This window comes from Notolabrus celidotus, chromosome 21 (genome assembly GCF_009762535.1).
Source record: "Notolabrus celidotus isolate fNotCel1 chromosome 21, fNotCel1.pri, whole genome shotgun sequence".
Lineage (NCBI taxonomy): Eukaryota > Metazoa > Chordata > Actinopteri > Labriformes > Labridae > Notolabrus > Notolabrus celidotus.
In genome coordinates, this window is record NC_048292.1 from 8,046,425 (window position 1) to 8,070,195 (window position 23,771).

Sequence of the window (23,771 nt, forward strand, 5' to 3'; positions counted from 1 at the left end):
GCAAGCCTGGTTAGGCTAGATATCCTAACGGACGCTTAAAGCACACAATGAATAGGAAGAATTTTCAATTGTGTCAGGTAACATGATGGTGATTGTGGTGGCTGCACTGGTGCATGTCCCTAGCGGAGTTTTAGCTAGTATAACACCATCCTATGTGTAAAATACTGCAGCACTGGTGTATTGGATGTAGCCCGATTTTGGATGTAAAAAATGTGTCTTTGAAACAAATGTTACAGTATACTCTTTACTGTTTTAGCTTTGGGGGACAGCATGCTAAGTTTGCTAAAGCACTAAATGCAAAGTACAGCAAAGGCTTATAGGAAGGCATTAGTTTTGCTAAATGCTCAGAAATTTGCAGAACAGACAACGTAGTAACCTACTTGTTTTTGTAGTTAGGGAATAGATGTATTGGTTGGAAGATGAAGAAGAAGAGTGGTTGTAGTTTTGTACAAATAAATGTGAACTAATAGATGTTTTTGATGGTGTAAACTTGACACGGAGGTTCATGCATCACAGGAGTTGTTGTCCTGAAAGGCCACCATCACTTCACCTACAAGAGGGAGCGTTTCAATAGAATCTGACCGCTACATATTGCTAAATATTCCCATTTTTACATACTGTATCTTTAAGTTTTGGATTCATGAATGTCTGTGTACATTTTTATGGCAATCAATCGAATAGTTGTATTATTTTGGATTGAATCAAGGAGCTGTAACAGCTTTAAAATTTAGGAATCTAATGTTAGCATTGAACTAATTATTAACTAATGTGTAGATTTGTATGTGAAATAATGAAGATCAGTCATGGGCCCAAAGAAATACATTGCAGAGTGATCGTCCTCAAAATCTAAAAAGGTACAAACGACCACCAATCTACACATTTGCAAAACATTCCTTTATTATAAATAAATCTCCTTTTTGTATAAAAACTGGCATGCTTCAACCATGGCATTGTACAGGTTTCACGACCCAAGGCTACAACCCGGTTAGCCAAGACAGCAGGAGGAAACACACTCATCTCATTAAGCAAGGGCGATCCATCAGACAACGGTGAGACAAGAATGAAAAAATCGTCACGACCACAAAAATACTTACAAGTAGAGAATAACAACAAACATGTTTGAGTCTCATAGATTTTCTCTTACATTTCTCTTTTTAAATATCTTTTAAAATGTACTCTGTTAAATCTCTTTCCCGGCCCCACCTTTGCCCTTTTAGATATAATGTCTACATGGTTTCTCAGATGTTTTGTTTTTTTTCTTTCATTTTCTGGATTTTTTTTTTATTTTTTTGACGGTTTTAAATAGTTACTCTGTCCACCACAGTGTCCCATGGCATGTCACTTTTTTCATGTTGTCTCTTTTTTTTAAAACAGGTAAGTTCGTGGTAGGACCAATGAGCTGTGAGCAGCGGGAAAGCAGGCACACTGACTGGCTTGTTATGTGGTCCCGCCCTCTCTGTGGTTTCAATGCGGAACAATACAAAATGTCTCATGCTTGGATTCCGTTTGGCGCTCTGTCCGTCTGCCAGTTTGTCCAGCCGATGGGGTAAAGAACGACGGCTCCTCCTTTTCCCCTTGCACCGCCCCAAGACACGACCCCTCTACTGTCCAATCGCTTTCTTTCTCTTCTTCCGTGGTCCCTTCAAATGGCATGATTGCTGTAGCTGACATACGTCGTCTTAGTTGATGAAGCTGGAAAAAGATGACAGAAGAGAGGTCAGAGAAAAGGAGGGGAAAGAAGTGTAGAGGAAATGAAGATTAAAAGAGACGCGACAGATTAGTGGAACGGAAAGGGAAAAGAAAAAGGACAGTTGAGAGCAGATTTTGCCACAGATGGTCACGTAACAGTGTCACAGAAACACAGTACACCTGAGTTGTCGGGGGCTTTTTGTCAAACCCATTATGTCTTGTGTCCCCTCAAGCATTCCATAGTAAATGTCAATGTTTTTTGCACCAACCGCAGGCCTCTAACTGCTCCATTGTTATTCTCTGATGCTTTCACACAACCCTTTTTTCCCCCTGTCTCTCACACATACTGCTGGAATAAAGGAAAAAGGCTCCTTCATGAAACTATATAATAATATGTCAAAGACACGAGAGTAAGTGCATGCAATTCTTTCCCATTTTCTCACCGTGTGAAAAGTGTCCACATGTTTTTATTGATATTTTCTGAATAGTGCTCTTACGCAAAATGTCAGCGATGAAGAAAGCAGAAAGTCTTTTTGCCTGCTCCTGTTGTATAAATACATTTGATCCTTGAACAATACAGAGCTCTGAAGTTTTAAAGTTGCTGTAAGGAGATGCAAGTGAGGAGATGACTAAGCTGTTTAAGCGTCGGCTAAATGAATGAACTGTGACCCGCTTACTTCACTGACGCTGATAAAGTGCTGACACTAGACGTAGAGTTTGCCTCTACAGGCCTGGAACCTTTCATACGCCTTCATAAAGTATTCACAAATTGCAAAGAAACGCATGCACGGCAGGACTTAGACACACGTGGGGATGCTAATAAAGACGAGAACAAGCATGCAGACACATCTATCATAAAGAACACACACACACACACACATACATACACAATTATGTGCATCCATAGATTGATTGAGACTTGTGGTTCAGCCTGCATTTACACATGTACTGTACATGCACGCGCGCTCCTGTTATGTCAGCAGCAGATTGCTGACATAGGGACAAACAGCGCAACATAAAAACAGAACTTGAGAACAACACACACTTGCAAAAACAACAATGTTGCAGCGGGTGTGCAGTGCAGAGAAAGCCAGGCGTGAAATCAATTCTCAAGCTGGAGTCAACCCTTTTTTCTGCTTAATTAAAGCAACACAAAAGCCTCATGCAGACTGTGTATGTAAGCAAAATGGTATACAAGAGGGAGTGTTTGTATGTTTGTATGGTACTTTGTTCATACAACATGCATTTAAAGCAAAAAGTGCAGTTTTATTATTCCTGTCCTGGGAGACGGCGATAAGCTTTTGCTTGGTTGCTTTTGTTTTCATGTGTGTGTAGTTGTGTGTGTATTTTTATATGATTTTATATGCTTTTATTAAATGTTACCACACTCAGACTGATGACAGTTGTTATTATTTCTGCACTAACTGCCTGACCTAACCATACCTAACTGGACGTGACATATGTCAGCACATTTCATGCTCCACATTGGTCTGATAGCGTACTTATCTTGACTTTTCTGCGCTTTTTATGTTTATTATAATTCTTTGTGAATATAGTTTTATATGGATTTTATATGTATAGATAAAAAACTTCAGTGTTCTCTTACTCACTGTTGGTCTCCATGCTCTCACATAGCTCAGTCTTCACCTCTCCATTGGGCCGGTCTCCCTTCGGGGCCAGTTTCCCCGACATGGTGGCAGCTGTCACGATCGCCTGCATCAAACATCCAGAGACCAGATATTCAAACTTTCTTAATGTTATCATTTAAGAGGAATATTATTGATCTCTTCTTAGTAATAGAAAGCCTCATTTCATCACCACAAATGAGTCAAAATATCAAACCAAACTGAGAGAAATTCTGAGGGGAATTAGTCGCAAACATCCAATTCTGGCTTACCTTAAAGCTGCGTTTCCGTTTGGGTACGTTCTGCTCAGGGTGGAAAAGGATGATGTAGACCTTGGGCATGTAGAGCATCCCCAGAGACACAGAGGCAGACAGGCTGAGAGAGATGGTCAGGGTAGTAGTTTGGATATACATCTAAAAAGGATAGACACACAGAGAGACAAAAAGAGAGAGACGGTGAGTCATTTATCACATTTCAGCTTGTCAGAGAGAGTCTGTATCATTCCTTAACTACTGAAAACGTCTGATGAGGAAAAGAGGAGGAGGACAGATGGGTAGAGGGAGGGGAGATGGGAAGTAAAGGGTGGTCTAACAAGAGCAGAATTAGCAGAGAATTTGTGTTTTGACAGCTACAGTGACACGCATATCAAACGGTATATGAAATGATGGCACCAGTGAAGTTCCTTAATTGCCCGCGTGCTGCAGAGCTTGTCTCCGTTGAAGATTGTGAAGTGATACTAAGCGGGGGTTTCTGGCAGGCTGAAGCACCAGATGGGTGTGGTTTATTGCATCAGGTAGAATGATAATGACAGAATTTCGACTAAATTGACTTTCAGTAGAGGTTCTTTTTTTTTTTGGGAGAGTTTAGATGAAGTTTGTGCCACATGGGACCCTGTGGGAATCTAAAACTTTACTTTTTTAGAGATTGAGATGTTGGCAAACTACAACTCCCTGCATGATTCAGAGCATCTCTGGAGTTTTTTTCAGTTTAGAGTGAGTTGCGGTGTTAAGCAGACAGGTGTTGTCCTATTCGGTGGAGATGTTGGCAGAAACTAGTTACAGGGAAATGTCAGCAGTTTTAAAGACAGACATGACGTGTGGGTACACCAAGCTGTACGAGACAATTTTGTAAAACCATATCAGTTCTTCAAGGACAGTTCAAATTAAATGAGAAGACAGTCAAGAAGATATACGCTGGAGTGGACTGAGTGCTAGTCCTCAGGTCCTTAGTGAGTTTCACAGAGCGGTTTGGAGGAGGACAGACCTGACACGGCTGACAAGCTCTCAAGACACAGGGCTTATCAGGCCAGCACTGTCTGCGGTACATCGAGAGAGACAGGAGGGCTGAGCTGGAGATGGAATATGAACAATAATAGTAAAAATGGCCCGGCTGAGAAAGTGGAAGAGGGGCTTGGAAAGAGGAGGAAGGGAGGGAAGATACATGAAACATCAACTGATGTTATTGGATGGGGCAGGTTAGGAGACACTGATGCAGGGAGGGAGAACAGAGAAAAAAAAAAGGCTCGCTAGATTGTCAAAAAGACACACAGATACAGGCAGAACTGTAACTCCAGCCTGACAGGAAGAGAGAGTAGAAACAGAATAAACAGAAAAAAGTGAAGCTTCACTTTTAACACAGGACTGCTAGTTTTTACAGCTAGCTTAAAAAAAAGAAAACATCAAGTATAGTCGTGACAATTATTTTGTGATGATTCACCACTGCTGTCTTCATTTCCTTAAAGAAGACCTATTTTACTCATTGTCGCCTATCATCACATCACTGGGACACATATAGAGAAGCCTCGCATGATTTGCAGCTCAATAACTCCGTATGTATCTACACTCAAATAAATAATTTGTAGGGTGAACGTAATACAATTATGGAAAGAATTTCCACCTAATTAAAATGCTTTCATTTAGCGAGACACAATTTTGTTGAACTTACTAATTGTAAATATGTTGAGTGAACATAAAGTATTGACATTACCATTACTTATTTGCAATGTTTGGGTCCAACTTAATTTTGAATGGTACAATAACACTAATTAATCAGGCTGACTGAACAAAACTGAAGTAAGTTAAATTAATTATCTTGACCGCTTATTCTGTTTGGGGTCACAGGGGGCTGGAGCCTATCCCAGCTGACTTTGGGTGGAAGGCAGGGACAGTGCTAGCAACCCAGGGGGGGCTAAATAATAGAAGGACCCTCAGTGAAGCTAGGGAAAAACATCACCCGGGGTGTTCTCAATTTTCTTTTTAATTCTGCTATTTCAGAATCCATTGTGTGCTTTATATGCTGCAAATTTACCTCCAGAAAAGTTGTTGTTCTGATGACAAGCCATTTTTGAAAAATTGGACTTAACAAAAAACTATCACCTCTGGCTCCTCACTCAGACACAACAGCCCCACGCAGCCCTGATAAGAAGGTGTTAAACCAGGTAAACCATATGCAGGTTATGGGCATCAAATGAACTTGAACTCAGTGCTCTTATTCTCTTAGATGGACGACACATGACCAGACATCTTATCATACATTTCCACAGCAAATGGGATTCAAAATACACATCAAGTAGATACAAAAGATGCCTAAAATGAGACACTTGCTCTTTAATTAAGCAGCTGACTGTGTGCTGAAGGACACTGTCATTTTTTTCATTCTCATTATAATAATGACAATGAAAGACTTAAAGCTACGTATAATTGCTCTTTGTCTTTTACTTGTCTGTAAGCTCTTTTTAGTTTCTCAAAATTCTCACCAGTCTGAATCAAACAACCAATCAGGGTTAGCTTGCATGGAAGTAACCAATCATTTATATTATCTAACTCTGACGTGGCATGTGTCAGCAGCTCTCTCTCTCTCTCTTACTCTCTCTCCTCGCCTCAGTGGTGCTGAAAGCCCGACAGCCAAGTGAAGAACACCAGTTGTTACTTTTACCTTCATTTGGACAGATATTGATTGTCTGTCTTTGTTTCTGTCCTGAAAGTCTAACACAGCTAGCTGAGAGGAACAGATAGTTTGCAGTGACAACAGGTAGCATGCAGGTTTGACTGGACATTTGGTGGGAGGGGCTTAGTGGAGTGATATGAGGTAGCAGAGGGATAGGCTGACTCCAGTGGCTATCATATCCTTATCAAAAAAATATCCTTAAAACTAGACCAAACAATATATCATCCCTTTCCAAAAACACTCTCCTCTTCTTGTGTCAGTAGAAAACTAGCTTAAAAATAGCAGGATACATCCACACATGCCTTCCTGAAGGCGTAGACTGATATCATTGACAGTAGCCAAAGGGGAAGAGAGTGCAGAGCCAGTAAACCACAGGCAACTAGCACACACATGCACAGAAATTCATCCAAAGCTAATATCCTAAATGACGTATGCAGGCCAACCCAAGCACACAGAAGCAATATGACTAAGCTGTGCAGATAATTTCTTACTTAAATCCCTTCTTTTATTCCTAATATTGCTGTGATAGTATCACAGAGTGGGCTTGGTGTAAAAGCTTTGCCTGCAGCTCCCCTACAGGATCTGCTTGAGTTTACACTTCAACCCTGTCTGTTGTCTTCCACATCAAGTACATGCACAAACACACACACCTGTGCATAAAACAAATACACAACAAAGAGAGGGATTTCTCATTTGCTAGAGTAAAAGGGCCAGGACAGATATGCATGGAGAGAATATGTGTATTTGTATTTTTCTTTCTCATATTTCAAGCCAACAATTTGCCCTGAATGGAATAGCCCTGATACACGGATCAGTGAGTGGCTGTATCACTGAGGAACAGATAGACAGAGTTTTCTGTCGGGGAGCAACAGGGATGCACCTGAGATTGAGAAAAATATTGAGGGATGATAGAGGAAGGAATTACCTGCAGAAGAAAAAGGCAGAATAACAAAAAAATGAGAGGAAAGAGAGATTTCTTAAAGCTGTGAACTTGTTTTTATCAAAAACAGCAGACAGTCTCCTGATAGCCGCTTCCATTACATTTAGCCTTTGGTCCAAAGTTGTTATTTACACAAAGACACACACACTGGAGACTCAAACTGTCCTCCTCCTTGCTGTCCGCAGCTGATAATAGCTTAAGTGTGTGTTGAGCGAGTGCTCTATTATCCCAAAAGTCACACTCTGAAAGTGGACGATTAGCTATGACTGGCTGCACACTATGTGCTCCCTGAAGGTTTAAAACATTCACAGATGGAGACACTCTGGCCTGTGACAGGAGATTCAGACGGAGGTACAGACAGGTAGACTGACGGTTGCTTTTCACACCTGGGAGAATAAGAATGGAAAGAGGAGGAGCATGTATATAAATAGTTAGCTTCGTGCTGCACTTACTTTCAGTCCTACATTTTTCAAAAAGTGATGCTTTAGCTCAATTACTGGTCACTGTCCTCAGGTAGTGTTTCCTAAATGTGCTTATCAGTATTTGCTGATAATGCAGGAGCATTTTTATAGCCCTCTCAGGGGTTCTTATAACTGCTCATCTTAGGGTTTTCCTCAACTGCACACCTTGTTATTTTTCAATTAGTGCTCAAATTATAGGTCCACTGTTGTTCAACACAGACTTTATTACACTGTTGATTAACATCATTTATTACCGCTGAGACCTGGATTGTTTGTCTGGTACACCTTGTCTTTCATTAAATATATTTTAGGAAATTGGATAGTTACTTGGATATTTCTTCTCAATACACTTATCTAAAAAAACGGGGAGGACATGCTGCCCCCCTAAGGCTAAGTAACCCATCAAACACCTGTACCTTATTGAGCATACTTTCAGTGTGGATCTAGATTAAACCCAAGGGGCATGTACTGTAGCATGTTTGAAGGTACTTTGATGATCCCACACCACCAAGACAGAAGTGGTTTGCTCTCCTGTCTGGCAAACAGCAGCACATCGGGCTCATGTTACTATTAAATCCACACCTGGACAGAAATAACTATAATAAGCCGAGCATTCAGCCGCTCTGCTCCCCTTCTCTGGAATTCATTACCACCTCAACTCAGAAACATTGATTCTTTCCCCCATTTCAAATCACAACTCAAAACACATCTGTTTAAAACTGCCTATTGCACTGTCACTTTGTATTGTTTTTATTTTCTTACCACTTTGTCAGTTTATATTGTTTTTATTTATTTTGATTATGATTCCTTTAATGTGTAAATTTGTGTATGTATTTATATATATATATATATACTATTTTGAGCTGTCTTTGCTTTACTATAATTGACTGACAGCTTCTGAACACTATGTCAAATGAATCAAATTAACACAATTTCGTACATCTTCATATGCTGCAATTTCCGCTTTCACAGAAGGGAGAGACACATGACATGTACACATTAAGATAAACCCTTGAACATATGTTGTGTTACCTGGCTTCCCTGCACCATATGTGGGCTCCAAAAATAAACAGCTGTGTGATTTAAAGTCACTGCCAAAACACGTCAGTGGTTTCACAGTGTAGTTTAAACTGTGATTTTAAAACCAGGTTGTAGGAAATGAGTAGAGTCGGGGTAACATTCCTATAGCATGTGTCAACAGTTGCATATGCAAACACAGGAATCAGGCGACACATGGTATAAAAAGAAGCACACACTCAAATGAAACACACAAATCTTTGCTTTTCATGCTTGATGAAGCGAGACACGAAACATTCCAAGTCATTACACAGCTTCTCTGATTATTGCAACTCCTTTCATATGAAGCACAGAGTGAGAAAAAGAGTGGTGAAATCAAAGAGCGCTGGCCAGCAACACAGCCAACAGCAGAGAGAGAGGGGAGGGATGGGACGGAAAGATACAGAGAGGGAGAGAAAGATGGACTCAATATAAAAGACATTAGGTGAAAGAGGGGGAGGGAGGTAAGAAAGAACAAGGGAGAACAACCATAACTTGACAATACAAGGAAGTTGAGTTGGAAAGAAAAAGGGGGGTAGAAGAGCATTAAAGAGAGTGATGAAGAGAAAGAAGTAGTGATGACAGAGCAGAGCTGAAGGCCACCGACTGAACTGAGGAACAAAGTCCTGCTGCTCAAATAGAAATGGAAGATTTTCCCACAGGACAGTTGCAAGGAAGCTCACACATGTTCATATTAGCACTCTAGCAAATTTGACCGTGTGATCAATTAAGCAACCACGTTTATGTTTTGTGTTGCTGAGAAGTTGCTTGATGTTATTTGCTGGCATGGCTGTGCAGAGCGGAGCATTTTTCATTAATGTTTAAAGTGTAATTTCAAGTAGAAAATAATCGTTAATAGAGCATCCACAGAAACACACTGGTGGAGTCACGTGTTCCTAAATCATCCCATAAATCCATCCACACATCCCATAAATGAACACCAATGGATTAGAAGAAGCTGATAAATCTGCTCGCTGTTGCACTGCAAAGCTGAGTGTTGGCATAGAGTTGTTGCAGAGTCAAAGAGATCTCTCAGCAGATGCCACACCACTCTCTCTTTGTTTCCCAGCTCTCATTAAAATAAATGACAACAGGCCGCTCAGTTTCATGTCCCGATCAACAGCACAGTCAGAGAGAAAAGGGGGGGATGAGAATAAGACAACTAGAGCGATGAGAAAGCCTTTTGCATGACGTTTCATTACGAAAAAACAAACCTCTGTTTCTCAATCCACTCTTTGAAACCCCCCCCATCATAACACATCTAGCGTCATTTTTCTCTACTTATCCTCCTCTCTGTGTTTTTCTCCCCGATGACCTCAGCTCTGATCCTTTGATAATGTTCATCTGTTCATTAGTTATGAGTTTCAGTGTCCTTGATAGTTGCCAATTCAATTTGAACCGGTTTTACACGCAATTTGATCTAATGGACTGCCTAAGGGTTTGTAACTATCTTCACACTTCCAGTCAATGTCAAAACCTCAGTGTGTGCGTGTGTGCGTGTGTGCGTGTGTGCGTGTGTGTGTGTGCGTGTGTGTGTGTGTGTGTGTGTGTGTGTGTGTGTGTGTGTGTGTGTGTGTGTGTGTGTGTGAACGCACTGGTATGCGTCTAATTGTCACCTCCTGTTTCTGTCCACTGACACCATGGGATCACTCATCATTTTAATCACCAGAGCCATGGGAGGCCCTGTCTTTATTAATTTAATTCCAAAATGGGAGCACGACAGAACCATAATGTCACATAGTGGACAAACAAAAAAAGAAATATGAGAAAACTTTGACTTTTTTCAACACTAAAGGCGCTGTGTCACCAACATTTCACAATGTCAAGACTGAAACACCCTTGAAAGGTAAGAAAGTTGACTGTTAGGTTCCACAATCCCAACACTCACTGGTTATTCAAGTGTATCTTGTATAATGTGCTGAGTTTCACTTTGGTGAATTATAAGTGACAAGTGTGTGCTACTGATGGACAGAAAGTCATCTTCTGTATGAGAAGCGTTGATAGAAATGGTGCCAGCTAGCTTAGCTGTGTTGCACCATCTGTTTTTTTGTAGCTTCCTCTGTCAACGAATAAACAGCTCAAGAAGCCATGTGTTTTTAAGTCTTAGGACATTTATGATTTGAACAAACATGCCTCTATAGTTTTATTAAGTTAGTTTTTTCCCCATTAGCAACTTTAAAAAATAGCCAACTGCTTGTTAGCAGTATTGTTAGCTTTGAGGTCTAGTTTTTACAGGTAGTTTAGCTTTCATCAAATACAATGTTGGACAGTCCCAAACAGAAACAAAATGTGGCAAACATAAAGAGAGATTTGAGGGCTTTTATGACTGACAAACACAAGCAGGTTCTCTGTTAGCTGGTATGGCTTGTAAACTTGGCTAACTACTTCACATGTGGGGTTGTAGCAAGGGAGCTTGGTTCTGGCTGTGACAATTAAGGCGTTCTCTTTGTGTAAAAGACAGGGCCTTAGGGCCTTTTTCCAAGAGTACCCATGGTGTGAGGACCCCAATGTATTCCTTAAGATTGTTGTTATTTTCCACAGTGAATGATCAGTAATTTGGTAGCATTGGTTTGCCCTAAAAGTCCCAAAGGTTGCCACCTGTATCGGGTGAAAAACATTATAGTTTAGTGATGTCAAAAATGGATTAATACAATTTTTCAATAGGGTGACCTGAAAGACTATTTTCAGGGCACAGCAGCTGAAGCCAGTTTTACCTAGAGACATGAAATTTGGTACATATATCCAGCATTCCAAAATGCAAAAAAGTCTGTTAACATTGTAATGAAAACCAAACAGGAAGTCTGACATTTGAAGTCTGACAAAAACTGGTGAAAATTGGTGTATGTCGTTTCTAGGGGTCCGTCTAGAATCCACTTCTAGGGGTTCATCCAATCCACCACAAATTCAGTACACAGCTGCTCAAGACTTATGTGGAAAAAAAAAACATCTCAGCATTTCAGCTCTTTTTGAATTATTTTATTTGCTGAAACAAGTGTTTCATTTCAAATTTCATCTACCTGGTCCTCTTCTGCTGAGCACCTTTGGATAAGGCAGTAAAATGCATCATTGCTCATTGATCTCCTGAGTCAAAAGCTGCTTAGCAAAACAGCCGTGCAAGAGACAACAACAGACTGCTAAGACCTAAAGTCATGCATTTAGTCATACCAATTTAACAAATTGATTATGTCTTGGTAGTTACTTCCTCTGCAGATACAGGGATTAGGTACATATTTTGTTCCACAATAAAAGAGAAAATGCAAATGACAAGACTTGAGAATTAAAGCAGCAAGAGAGATTGCAAAAATAAGTGTCAATACTTTCATTTGTATCAGTCCCTCAGGAATGATTACAAAACTCTATCAGAGTTTCTTTAAGGACGTAAATGTTTTTCATCTTACAACCTCTTACTTCTATCTGCATTCATGGAATATAATCATTTCAAGGCTAAGTCAAAAAAGTTTCTTACATTTCATGCAGCTAAACTCAAAACTGCTTTTAGGATAGACTCAAAAGAATTGGCTCATGGCCACAGAGGAAAGACCCACCAATTACAATAAGTGTTCAGTTGTAAACCCATTTATGGGCTTCAAAATAAGCAAAGGTGAAAATCTTGGGTGTCTCTTTTTTAATTCTAATGTAAGAAACTTAAGCTGCTTTTAGTCTCTCTAGATGCTTTTGATGCAGAGCTTGTTAAATCTCCTCAAAGCTCCTCTAAACACGCCCATCTAACACATTTTCCAACATAGTGCTGTGATGAAAAACTCTTCAAAAAATGCTTTGACTACAGATTCCTCTATATATAGTTTTATATTTGTGTCCATGCAGTTTAATTGGGCCTATACATTGCAGCTGATGTCCAAAAGTGTCCTCATACAAAACAGCACTGACACATTATTTCCTGCATCTGATCCATACTGTCATGAGGTCTGTGAGTGTGTCATAAAGGAGTGAAGGGGGCATTTGTTGTTGCATGTGTGTTTGCTCTGCTCCAGCTTGTTAGCGGAGCTCTTGTTCACTTGCAGATCTGTATGAGGCGGAGGTTGATGTTGTGCAGAGGAGTTTCATAGTGTAAGGAGTGACTATATCTCTCTCCGACTCTCTTAACTGACATGCTTGTGGCCCCACTGTGCACAGCTACAGCCAATTAAAATACCCAGTGAGAGAACATAGTATGTGGAGCGTCATCAGTCAACGGAGTGCTGACCAAGTTGTGGGAAGTTAAATGTGTCACAATCTGAGAACGGGAGACTGGATTAGCTGTTCGCCTGCTCTCTTGTCATCATAAATATTAAGTGCGCCGGCTGTTATGCAACCTTGACAGAAGTTTGCAGGGAATTATACAGAATGATTTCCCACAGTAGCAATGTGTTGCACTACAAAGTCCCAATCCCTTTTTGTAATTCTAATTCAATTAGTAAATAAAGCAAATTAAGATGACAAAGCATATCCTTCTATTTGTTACTATTTCTGCACGTCTCTTCATTTGTTTCCCAGAACAGTTTGAACAACTAATGAAAGACTTCCAGCAGCCATCACCATACCATTGCCTTGACAGTCTCCTTAATGATGCAGACATCAGTGTAAAGAAAATGTATACCACATTGCTGATGCAATTATTGCTGCTTAAGAAGTAAAAGGATACATTAAGGATAATTACGACCTGCAAGGTTAGTAGTTAGTCGTCAGCTAGCTGTGAAACACAAGTCAACAATCGGTCAACCTGTTTCCTCTTTAGGAATGTGGTAAATGGTAAATGGACTTGTACTAATATAGCGCTTCTTCTAGTCTTTCTGACCACTCAAAGCGCTTTTACACTACTTGTCACATTCACCCATTCACACCCATTCACTCTACCATCAGCGAGTGACCACGAATGAGATTAGCTAACACTGAAGGTCCCTTACTGTCCATTCACTCTACCATCAGTGAGTGAATGGACAGTAAAGGCTGATTTATACTTCTGCGTTGAATCAACGGCATACCCTACGCCGGGGGTCCGCGTAGCTCCCGTACCTACGCAGAGGCCTACGCACGTAGCTGACGTGCACCTCCTCCAAAATGTAACTATGCGTAGAGCCGACACGGGCCGCAAGCTCTGTGATTGGTCCGCTCGACGGCTTTGTCTTTCCCGCATTCACAGCACTTCCGGGATCCCGGACATCGGCCACACATCGGCTGTGTATTTCATCTCCTCCTCTCTATTCTTCATGTAATCATGTCTGTATGATAAACAGCAACATGTATCAGCTGTAGATTAACATAACACGCTCTGAATCGATGTGGAAAAGTAAACAGAGATCGTAGCAGGACCGGAAGCAGGCGACCGGCTATCAGAGAGACCACACTGCCCTCAAGCGTTTCGGAGGAGAATTGCTGCGCGACACGGACACATCGACGCACAAGTATGTGGGGCTCATGTCCGCGTCAGCCCCTGCTGCGTAGGGGCGACGCAGAAGTATAAATCAGCCTTAAGGGACCATCAATGTTAGCTAATCTCATTCATTCACATTCACACACCTCTGAACAACAGAGGGAGCAATTTGGGTTTCAGTATCTTGCTCAAGGACACTTCGGCATGTAACAGCCGGAGCTGGGATCAAACCGCCAACTTTCCGGTTGATAGACGACCAACTCTACTCACTGAGCCACAGCCACTCCATACTCAAGTTGCTTTTGTGCATTCAGAGCTGCAGCGGAACCATTGCTAATTTTTAAAGCTGGGATTTGATATTCTCCAGTTCTCCAGTAGAGTATTACATGCAGGCTGAACTTGTGAATGAGTCTGACAGACCTAAGCCAAGCATTTCCCCAACATTGCCAGCAATTGGATGCCAAGTAATCACATCTGCACAGCCGCAGCTTTTAAGGCAACAAACTTTTGTATTTCTCTTGGGATCAGCCCGATCAGCAGTAGAGCACTAATTAAATTGGAGCATCTTCAAGGGTTTCATTAATCAATTTTCCAATGCTTTAATTTTGTCTAAATTATAGTCTTTCTGATTAATTAATACAGCACAGTTTCCATGAAATATCATGCATTTTACATAATTTACATTGGGGTCTGTTTATAGACTTAAAAAGCAGTATGTGTAGCAAAGTTAGGAGACATCACAACTTGTTCATCTCTTCAGGGCCTTTGGTGAAAGTTTTTCATCTTTTTTTTTTTAGCTTTGTCATCCAATAGGTCTTTCTACAGTCTGACACATACAGGGGAAAGCAAATGACAGCTACAGAGGGGGTAGAAAATAAACAGAATATATGACAATGTACAATGTTGGTGTTTTTATTGTTTCTGAGATGTAAGCATGAGGAGAAGACTGTTGCATCAGGCCTTAAAAGAGTATTGTGTGCGGGAGTTTGGATTTTTACTGTTCTTTGCCTGTCTCCACTCCTCCCCTGAGAAGTGTGTGTGTGTATGTGGCTGCAAGTGTCTCTGTGTGAGGTCCCCCATTGGGCATCCCCCCCAACTTTCAACATCTCCCCATTTGATGTCAGGATCTGACACATGCTGTTTGTCTCTCCCCCATTTTCAACCAAACCACCAAATCCCACCAGAACCAGGCAAAGTCTCCCAAAATCTGTTCAATCAAAAGTGATCGCACACACAAACGTGCACACGGAGACACGTGCACACAGCCTGTTGAAAATAATCACTTGAAAGGATTGGTAAATTCAGCCAGAATAAAGGCGATATGAGTCCAGCAGAGGAGGGAAACGTTGGTCAGTAGAGATCTGGTCTCTGTACGTTGATCCCTGGGTATTAGGAGATATGTGAGGGAACAGTGGAATATGAGCTGGTGTCTTACCATGTCTGCAGACCCTGTACTGATGTGGTTGGCCTTTCAATTGTTAGTAACGTTTTTCTGTCAAACAAGAATCAAATCTACTCTCAAACTTTAACAAGGGAAGTTTAACGAACTGTTCCAATAAAGTAAGAAAGCTTTTGTCGCCTGATAATTTCAATGCAATACAAACCACTATGAAGAAATGTCATATTAGCATAATTTGGTGTTTTTAAGGTTTGCTCTCAGATATGCACTTTTCAGTCTTTTTTTCCAACGTCATTATTAACCTCAGTACTACCTTTCACATGCTACAATATTGCATTATTATTAACATTACAATCCATTCTACATCAAAATGTTAAACTGAGCGATAAATCTACGCATTTAGAAACATGTAATACAATGATGAATCAGTGTGCAAATTTTCTGACTTTTTGGAATGCACTGGACATTACCCATCTGACCTCCATTCAACAAACAAGCATTTGAAAAGCTCTTTCCTTCTATTTTTACTGACTGCATCATGATGTTGCTAATATAACTAATTTAAGGACCATTAATAGAAAGAAAAAAGCTATAAAATATCTTTCTTTTTTGGGTTCACATATACACTACCAGTCAAAAGTTTGGACACACCTTCTCATTCAATGGTTTTTATTTTATTTTAATTATTTTCAACATTGTAGATTAATACTGAAGGCATCAAAACTATGAAATAATCCGGTTTAGCAAAAATCTGGATTACAACAGTAGTCAAACAGGGCTATCCATTGTGTACTAACCCTACCTCTGAACAACACAACTGATGTTCTCAAACACATTAAGAAGGCAAGTCATTCCACAAATGAACTCTTGACAAGGCTCATGTTAATTACAAACCATTCCAGGAGACCACTTCATGAAGCAGACTGAGAGAATACCAAGAGTGTGCAAAGCTGTCATGAAGGAAAAAGGGGGCTACTTTACAGAATCTAAAATATAAAACACATTCTGGTTTGTTAAACAATTTTTTGTTCATTAAATAATTCCATATATGTTCTCTCATAGTTTTGATGTCTTCAGTATTAATCTACAGTGCTCAAAATATTAACATACATACAAACCCTTGAATGAGAAGGTGTTTCCAAACTTTTGACTGGTAGCGTATGTGAAAGCAACAGTGAAGCCACTGTGTAAGCGTGCTACTGCAGGGAATTTAATAAACCAAGAAATGGTGGTGTTCATTTTGCAGACCCTCTCTGAGAAGCCTCACTTTTGATTGGAACACACAACCACTTCTCTTGTTGCTAATTGGAAAAAGTGGAATCGTAGTTTTAAGTTAATTAGTGCTAACTGCTAGCTACACTACAATGTTATTTAACAAGCTTAGCAACCATTAACTGCAGGTAAATTGCAGGAACATGTTTTGTTTCTTCAGGTTCATACAGATGAAATAAGCCAGAGTAAAGTCTATGTGTAACTTATTTACAATGAAACTGAGACCTATCAAATGAAAATGAACTACAAGAGATGTAATGAACCAATAAATTGTGGCATTTATTGTTCAGACATATCTTGAGGGGCAATTTTTGCTTGGCTTCTTCTCAAGTCTTGGCTGGACATTATTTACACAAGCCAAGTTGTCCATTGTCCCCAAGGCATATATCCTTGTCAGATGATAGCCAATAGGATGCAAGCTTTCAGAAGTAGTATTCTGCCTTGAAGCAAACACTATATGTTTAATACAGGGGGATTTTTTTCCCTTTCAGCATGCTTTCATATTTACTGATTGTCTGCACAGGCAACAGTCTTATCAGCTGTAACAGGAATCACCACCAATCACCAACCAGGCATGGGCTATGATGAAAAAACTACTGCTGAATCATTCACAGACGAGACTGAGTTAAAATGGAAATACATTTGTTGTTCCAAAAACCCTGCAGGAGAATCTTCTGAAGGCCCTTGTGGCTTGTGTAGTATCCTGTTTGGAACAGCTGTGTGTGACAGAGTGGGTCAGTTTCGGTACCCGAATGCTCACGACCCCACAGCTTTAGCCATCTGTTCGCTTTTTAAACAAATGAGACATTTCTCTGTTTTCCTTCTCTCTTTTCATCCTACGTCCCTCTTCTTTTCTACTTTTCTCTCCTCCTCATATTTTTAAAACATTCATCTCTCTCTATTATTAGTTTGCCTCCCTTCATCCATCGTTGACTCTATCTGCTAGACATTGTTGACGTTGCACTCACCCCGCACTCCCACACTCTGATTCATTCTTTCTTTGTAAGATTTTAGCCTTGTGTGTTCACTTTTTGCTGCCCCCCCAACTTACTTTTCTACTTTCATCCTCCTCTACTTTAAATTTTTGTTTCCATCCTCTCAGCCCACTCTCTCTTATTCATTCCTCCTCCCTGTCTCTGTCCTCCTCTGTCTCTCCCAGCCTCTTCAGATTACTGTAGATTGATCACCTATGGTCCCTCCCGCTGAGGATCTGGGCGGTCACAGGCTCTCCACAGGGACCACAGTCACTGCCATAAATCTGTGTGAGGACAGTTCCTTTAAGCACTGTGTGTATATGTGTGCGTGTGTGTCTAGTAGGGGCAGAGATGGATTGTGTGTGTGTGTGCTTTTATAAACTCCTGAGGACTGAATGCAATCAAGGGGGGAAGAAAAAAAATAAGCACTGTTACTCAAAGTGAGGCGATTTGCCATTCGTCACCTCTTAAAACGAGCAATTTTGAGGCTGCGACACTTGTGTGTTTGACGGTAGTGTGTTTGGCTGTGGGTGGGTGTGTGAGAGAAGGATGGAGAATTTGTCAGAGAGATAATGTGAATAGGCGGCCTTGAGAGACTAAAGGTGCAAAGGTGTGTGTGAATTGCAGCTTCACTGACTGAACCTGTGGAGTCATACTGTTCTGAACATTCAGCTCTGTATTTATGATACGACAACACAAATGCAACCCATTCCCAAGATAGACAGGCTGTATCATATACCCTATTATTTCACCCTGTACCTACTAATTTAGACCACGTTTAGTGTTCATGCCAACGTCTCTAACAACAGAGGGATTTTGATGGAAAAGAGCTGCAACTGTACTGCTTGTAACTCAAAAATAACCCCATAAATAACAGTGCATGACACAAAAACTACCTAAGCAGCCACTAAAAGGACCTGTAAGAATAGCTGATGTCTCAGTAGGGTCATTAAAGGGTGCACTGATATAACCACTGAGTATTGCTATCAGCCATATTTGCCCTGTTGACATATATTGACCAATTCAAGTTGTCAAAATGTTCAATATTTCGATACTTTTGATACCCCAAGACTTTAAATGATACAGTCTATTAATCTATGTTATTTTTCAGGTTCTATTGTATCAATAGGTAATAAAGCTTATACAAAAAGAGATCTTGAGTTGTATTTTTAACCCAGAGCAACCTCAAGCAAGAGAGAGCTGAGGAGAGAACAGTGGTTGTTGATCTCTACAGAGAGCTTGTGTAGTGAGCGAGTGATGCTAATGAAAACAAAGCATTGAAACAAAGAAATAAGACATAATCTACTGATTGTTTCACAGTGGTGAAAAACACTGAAACACATCCCTACTATTCTGCATAAACATCCAAGATGGTAACAAAAAAAATAAATGTAGCATACTTTCAGCAGATCAAGACACCATGACACACTTCCTCTTGAATATGAAAGATAACCAAGAGGGAAAAAAGTAATTTTTAGGGGGGTCAAAACATTACTTTCAGGAAATCCAGGAGTTCCTTTCATTACTAATAAAATGTCAAATGTTTATATGTGTTAAGTGACTCTGAGTTACCAGAGCAGCAGTTTAGAAATTAAAAACAAAGTATACCCGCTAGTGCATTTTACGTTGCATGGCTATCTTGAGTGTACATAGTGTGTATACATCTGTAATAGTTGCCATATTCATTCTATTTTATTCTATTCTATTTTATTTTATTTTATTCTATTCTATTTTACCTTTATCATTGCTATTATTACTGTTATTATATTTTTTAACTATGTTAGTGCATTGTTGTTTTCCCCTGTCCCATGTTATAAGCTGCTGTAACAAAAGAATTTCCCCCAATGGGGAACCAATAAAGTATATCTTATCTTATCTTATCTAAACAAGCATCATTGTAAGTTGATTTTTGTTAGCATCCATACATGTAGTGCTGCAGGAGTGAACCGGAATGGGATTTTGTTTTCTAAAAGTGAGGAAATAGAATATTTGCAGTTAGCATTGAAGTATCTGATAGGAAATAAGTAACTGACGTAAAACAAGTCAAAAAGAAACCTATGTTGCCTCAGACATTCAAGGAATTTTGGTTGAGACCCCCTTCCAATTTAGTGACATGCATGGAAAAGTTTTGTAACCATTAGGCTAGAGCCCAGGAGGGTATAGTAGATAACTAGAGATCAAGATAAGTTTGGGCTTGGTAGTAGGCTATGTCATTGGTTCGCAGACCTATAAAAGGTGCTGGTCAACAGCATTCTGGGAGTCAGCAGATTTGCAGAGCTGTTCTCCCAAGCATTCCGGGTGCTTGTTCGATACTGGTATTGTTTTCTTGTAATAAACGTATTACTATGCAAGCAAGCCAGTGTCACGAAGATTCCTTCTGCATCTACACATCACGGGCGGTCAAGATACAACAGCATAACCTAGCTGAAATTCAAATAGACTATTTAGAGCCCTTTAAGATCTGATTAGCACAAAATTTTATGACATGCAAGAAAAAAGATTAGAAAAAGCACAATGATCAGTGTTCATTTTGACCTTTAAGGTTGCTTGATTGATTATTTCATTTTACTGCTTTTCTAACAATTTTCTAATTTATTTACAGTGTTTGTATCTTCAAACGAGAGGGTTTTGATTGGTTCTATCAGTCCTGAAGATTGCTTTTTAATAAGTTTGTGATTGTAAAGTAGCATAAGAAATTTTTTGAAGCAGTTTTGAATATGAATAGTTTGACAGCCTTATGAATAAGAAATACAAATAGACCCAGCAACAACAATTAGCTCAAAACATGACGATGGTATCGAAATCAGTTATTAGAACTCTTTAACATCAGAATGAGTACACGCACTAATTATTCTCAGTTAGTACACCCCTACTTAAAACTCACTCATAAATCTCCATGCACACAAAAACAAACATACCAAAACCAGGCAAGCTGTGAAGAAAGAGCTACACACTCACACACACACACACACACACACACACACACACACACACACACACACACACACACACACACACACAGCAAGTAGGTTTGTGTGTAGCAGCAGGGAAGTTGATTCTTCCTCTGTAGGAGGCAGGAGATAACAAGCGGACCATATTTAAGACATCTGGAGAACAGGAGAGGGGGCTCATAGGGGAGAAAGAGGAAGAAGAGATACAGATAAGAAGAAGGAGACAGAAAGAGACAGGAAAGAAGGAAGTAAGAAAGTCCATAGTGTCAGGCAAAGGAATGATGAAGCAGACAGAAAAAGAGAGCGAGCTGGGGAGAGGATGTACCCTGTGGTTAGGGTTTTACACCAAGCAGAGAGCGGCTGGGGAAGAGCACACACGAGCCCAACACATACACACACAACCTTTTCCTTTTCTGCAGGGTGCGACGCACGCTGTTTGGAGCCAGCAGCCTCTTCCTGGTAGCATGACCTATTTCAAAACAATACTTCCCTCGATGGTGATGGTTAAGAATCTCCCTCTCCCTCTTTCTTATTCTCTCTGTGTTTCCCTCCCTGTTCTGTCTCTCGCTCTGACTTTCCCTTTCATTTTTTATCTTCCCCTCTTTTTGTCTCTCCTCCTCTGTCGTCTTTCTACTCTGCCCACTGTGACTAAGAGCTGTGTTGGGTATTCAGAGGAGAGGAGTGTGAGGGACAGGACGTGAGTGATGGAGAGGTATCAGAGGGAATGAGAATGGGAGCATATGAGAAGAAAGGATGCAACCGGAGTACAAGGGGAGGAGATGGGGTGGCAAAGAGTGGATGAGTGAGGAGTCAACTTTGCAGTTTATAATATTTCACTAACAGGCTACCTTTATATTCAACACTGATTAAATTAAAGCTTCCTTTTCAGGAAGGTTACACAGATTGTAACCTTTGTTGTACGAGCAGAGACTGAACTTTCTACACCTACGTAGCCTTCACCTCTTCTTTTTCTCTATTTGTAGAGGTCACTGTAACAAACAGAAACATTCTGCTCATCTCCGGGCCTTTGAAGGCTTTTCTAACTTATCAGGACGAGCAAAGTCGAGGCCATTTCGGCTACTCAAAAGGTTGAGTAACTTCTGGTAGTCTGAAAAATATGAACCCATGATTTATAACTAAAAGAAGACAAAGAGTCATCAAAGTTCATTGGCCATTCTTGGTTTTGAAAGAATGGTACATTACAAAAAATAAAGAATGTTACAGCATCATATTACTGCTGGAGCCATGAAAAAGCAGCTCAAATAAGAACAAACTTTATTCATCAAAGACGATGCAAAGTAGAGTTGCCTCTTTTCCAGAATTTTAAATCTCTAAGAGTAAGAGTAAAAATCAGACAACATTGACCCCTTTGGAATGTCATGGTAATAAAAAAAAGTTATTGGTACCATGAATGAGTTTATTTTCTCATTTTGAAATGATCAACCTTCACACAGAGCTGGTACACACAAAAAACTGCCAATAAAGTTCTGACACATTGACACAACTGTTGATGGTAATGAAAGCCGTAATGACAAGATGTTCCTCCTGTCAGGAGTCCACAGTTTGAATGTAGCTAACAGGTGAAATTTCTATTGACACAAAAGCAACTTGTGCATCTTTAAGAGATTCCTTTTCGAGTATTTGCAGACTTCTGTGCGAAAACATTTTTCTGCTGAGGCTAAATCAGAGCTGCAGGTATGATGGAGGGAAAAAAGAGAAGTAAGACACAGGATGAAGCATCTGTATACAAACAAGAGTTTGCATCTTCTTACACTGTTGTGCACATATGTTTGTTTGTTAGTTTAATTGCTGTAAAACAGTGAGAACCTTCTTCTCTGTTTTAATTACATTAACCACACTTGTTCTCTTCACTTCCTTTTAATGTCAATCAAACAAATGCTGCCCTCTTTGTGCTTGAAGCAACCTGTGTTTGATTTTGGATCTGTGTTCTTAAAGCTGCAGTACTATCCATTACTTTTACTGTGCAAAATGAATTGAGGTTGCATTGTTTTGAAATACAAACTAAAAGTGCTTGAGTATCTTTTTTTTTTTGACAATCCCAATGTAAGTTATAAACCTTTACTGTAAAACAGGGGACCCCCTGGGGGTCGCAAGATGTGTTCCAGAATGCTTTTTTAATAATCTCAAATGGCATGTTTTACCCATTATTGTATAAATATCCACAAAAATTGTAGTTAAATTTGAAATAATACTTCCAAATAAAAGTGTTTCTTCAGTTTTTTTTTTACCTTTCTTTGTTGCAAGACAACTCCTGAGGTTAGGGTTAGTTGAGTAAGGGATAATGTATGATTAGCAGGTAGTTATGGGAAATAGAATCCTGACAGGGTGAGACAAGACACCGATGCGAAGCTTTCAACAAGCAGAATAAAATAAATAAATAAATATTCAGATTAGATAGATAGATAGATAGATAGATAGATAGATAGATAGACAGACAGACAGACAGACAGACAGACAGACAGACAGACAGACAGACAGACAGATAGATAGATAGATAGATAGATAGATAGATAGATAGATAGATAGATAGATAGATAGATAGATAGATAGATAGATAGATAGATCATGACAAGAAACACCATGACTCCTTCAATAGTTTTTGTGGCAAAGTCTGTCTACACTTTGAGGGACAGTGGGGGTCGCAAGTCATTGGCACCTATAATCTGGGGGTAGGGGCTGAAAAAGGCTGGAAACCCCTGTTGTAAAAGATGCACCAAATGGTCACTGGTTTAGACTTTAGCTTAAAGTGTGCCCCATATACAGAGGCTATAGTCCTTGCAGTGGTGGCTGCTGGTTATCCCCCTCTCTCCACTCCCCACATTTCATGTCTCTTCAGCTGCCCAGCCCAATAATAGCAAAATAAATGTCCCAATAGAAATCTTTAAACTAAAAAAAAAAAAAAAAAGATACACCAAAAGACATCAGGTGGAGTTTATTTCAAACAACACCAAAGTGTTTATACAAAGGAGATTGGAAAAAGGTTTTATACAAGCCATTTTTTTTCAAACACAGCCTCATCCCAATTCCCAGTGCCATTAACAACATGAGCAGCTGCCATGAGCATCC

General features: G+C 40.0%; 1 protein-coding gene across 7 annotated transcripts in view; it reads right to left on the minus strand.

Moving 5' to 3' along the window:
* Positions 1-873: 873 nt before the first annotated feature.
* The window catches only part of grm8a (glutamate receptor, metabotropic 8a), a 315,548-nt gene continuing 292,650 nt past the window's right edge, over positions 874-23,771 (minus strand). For 4 of the 7 annotated variants that reach the window (XM_034674012.1, XM_034674009.1, XM_034674011.1 and 1 more), the window contains 3 exons: positions 3,587-3,727; positions 3,296-3,402; positions 874-1,692 (listed from right to left, as the gene is read on the minus strand). In XM_034674012.1, the coding sequence (XP_034529903.1) occupies positions 1,680-1,692; positions 3,296-3,402; positions 3,587-3,727 (261 nt within the window). In that variant the 3' untranslated portion in view covers positions 874-1,679. The remainder of the gene's footprint in view (positions 1,693-3,295; positions 3,403-3,586; positions 3,728-23,771) is intronic. The other 3 variants (XM_034674007.1, XM_034674008.1, XM_034674013.1) reach the window with 1 other exon arrangement.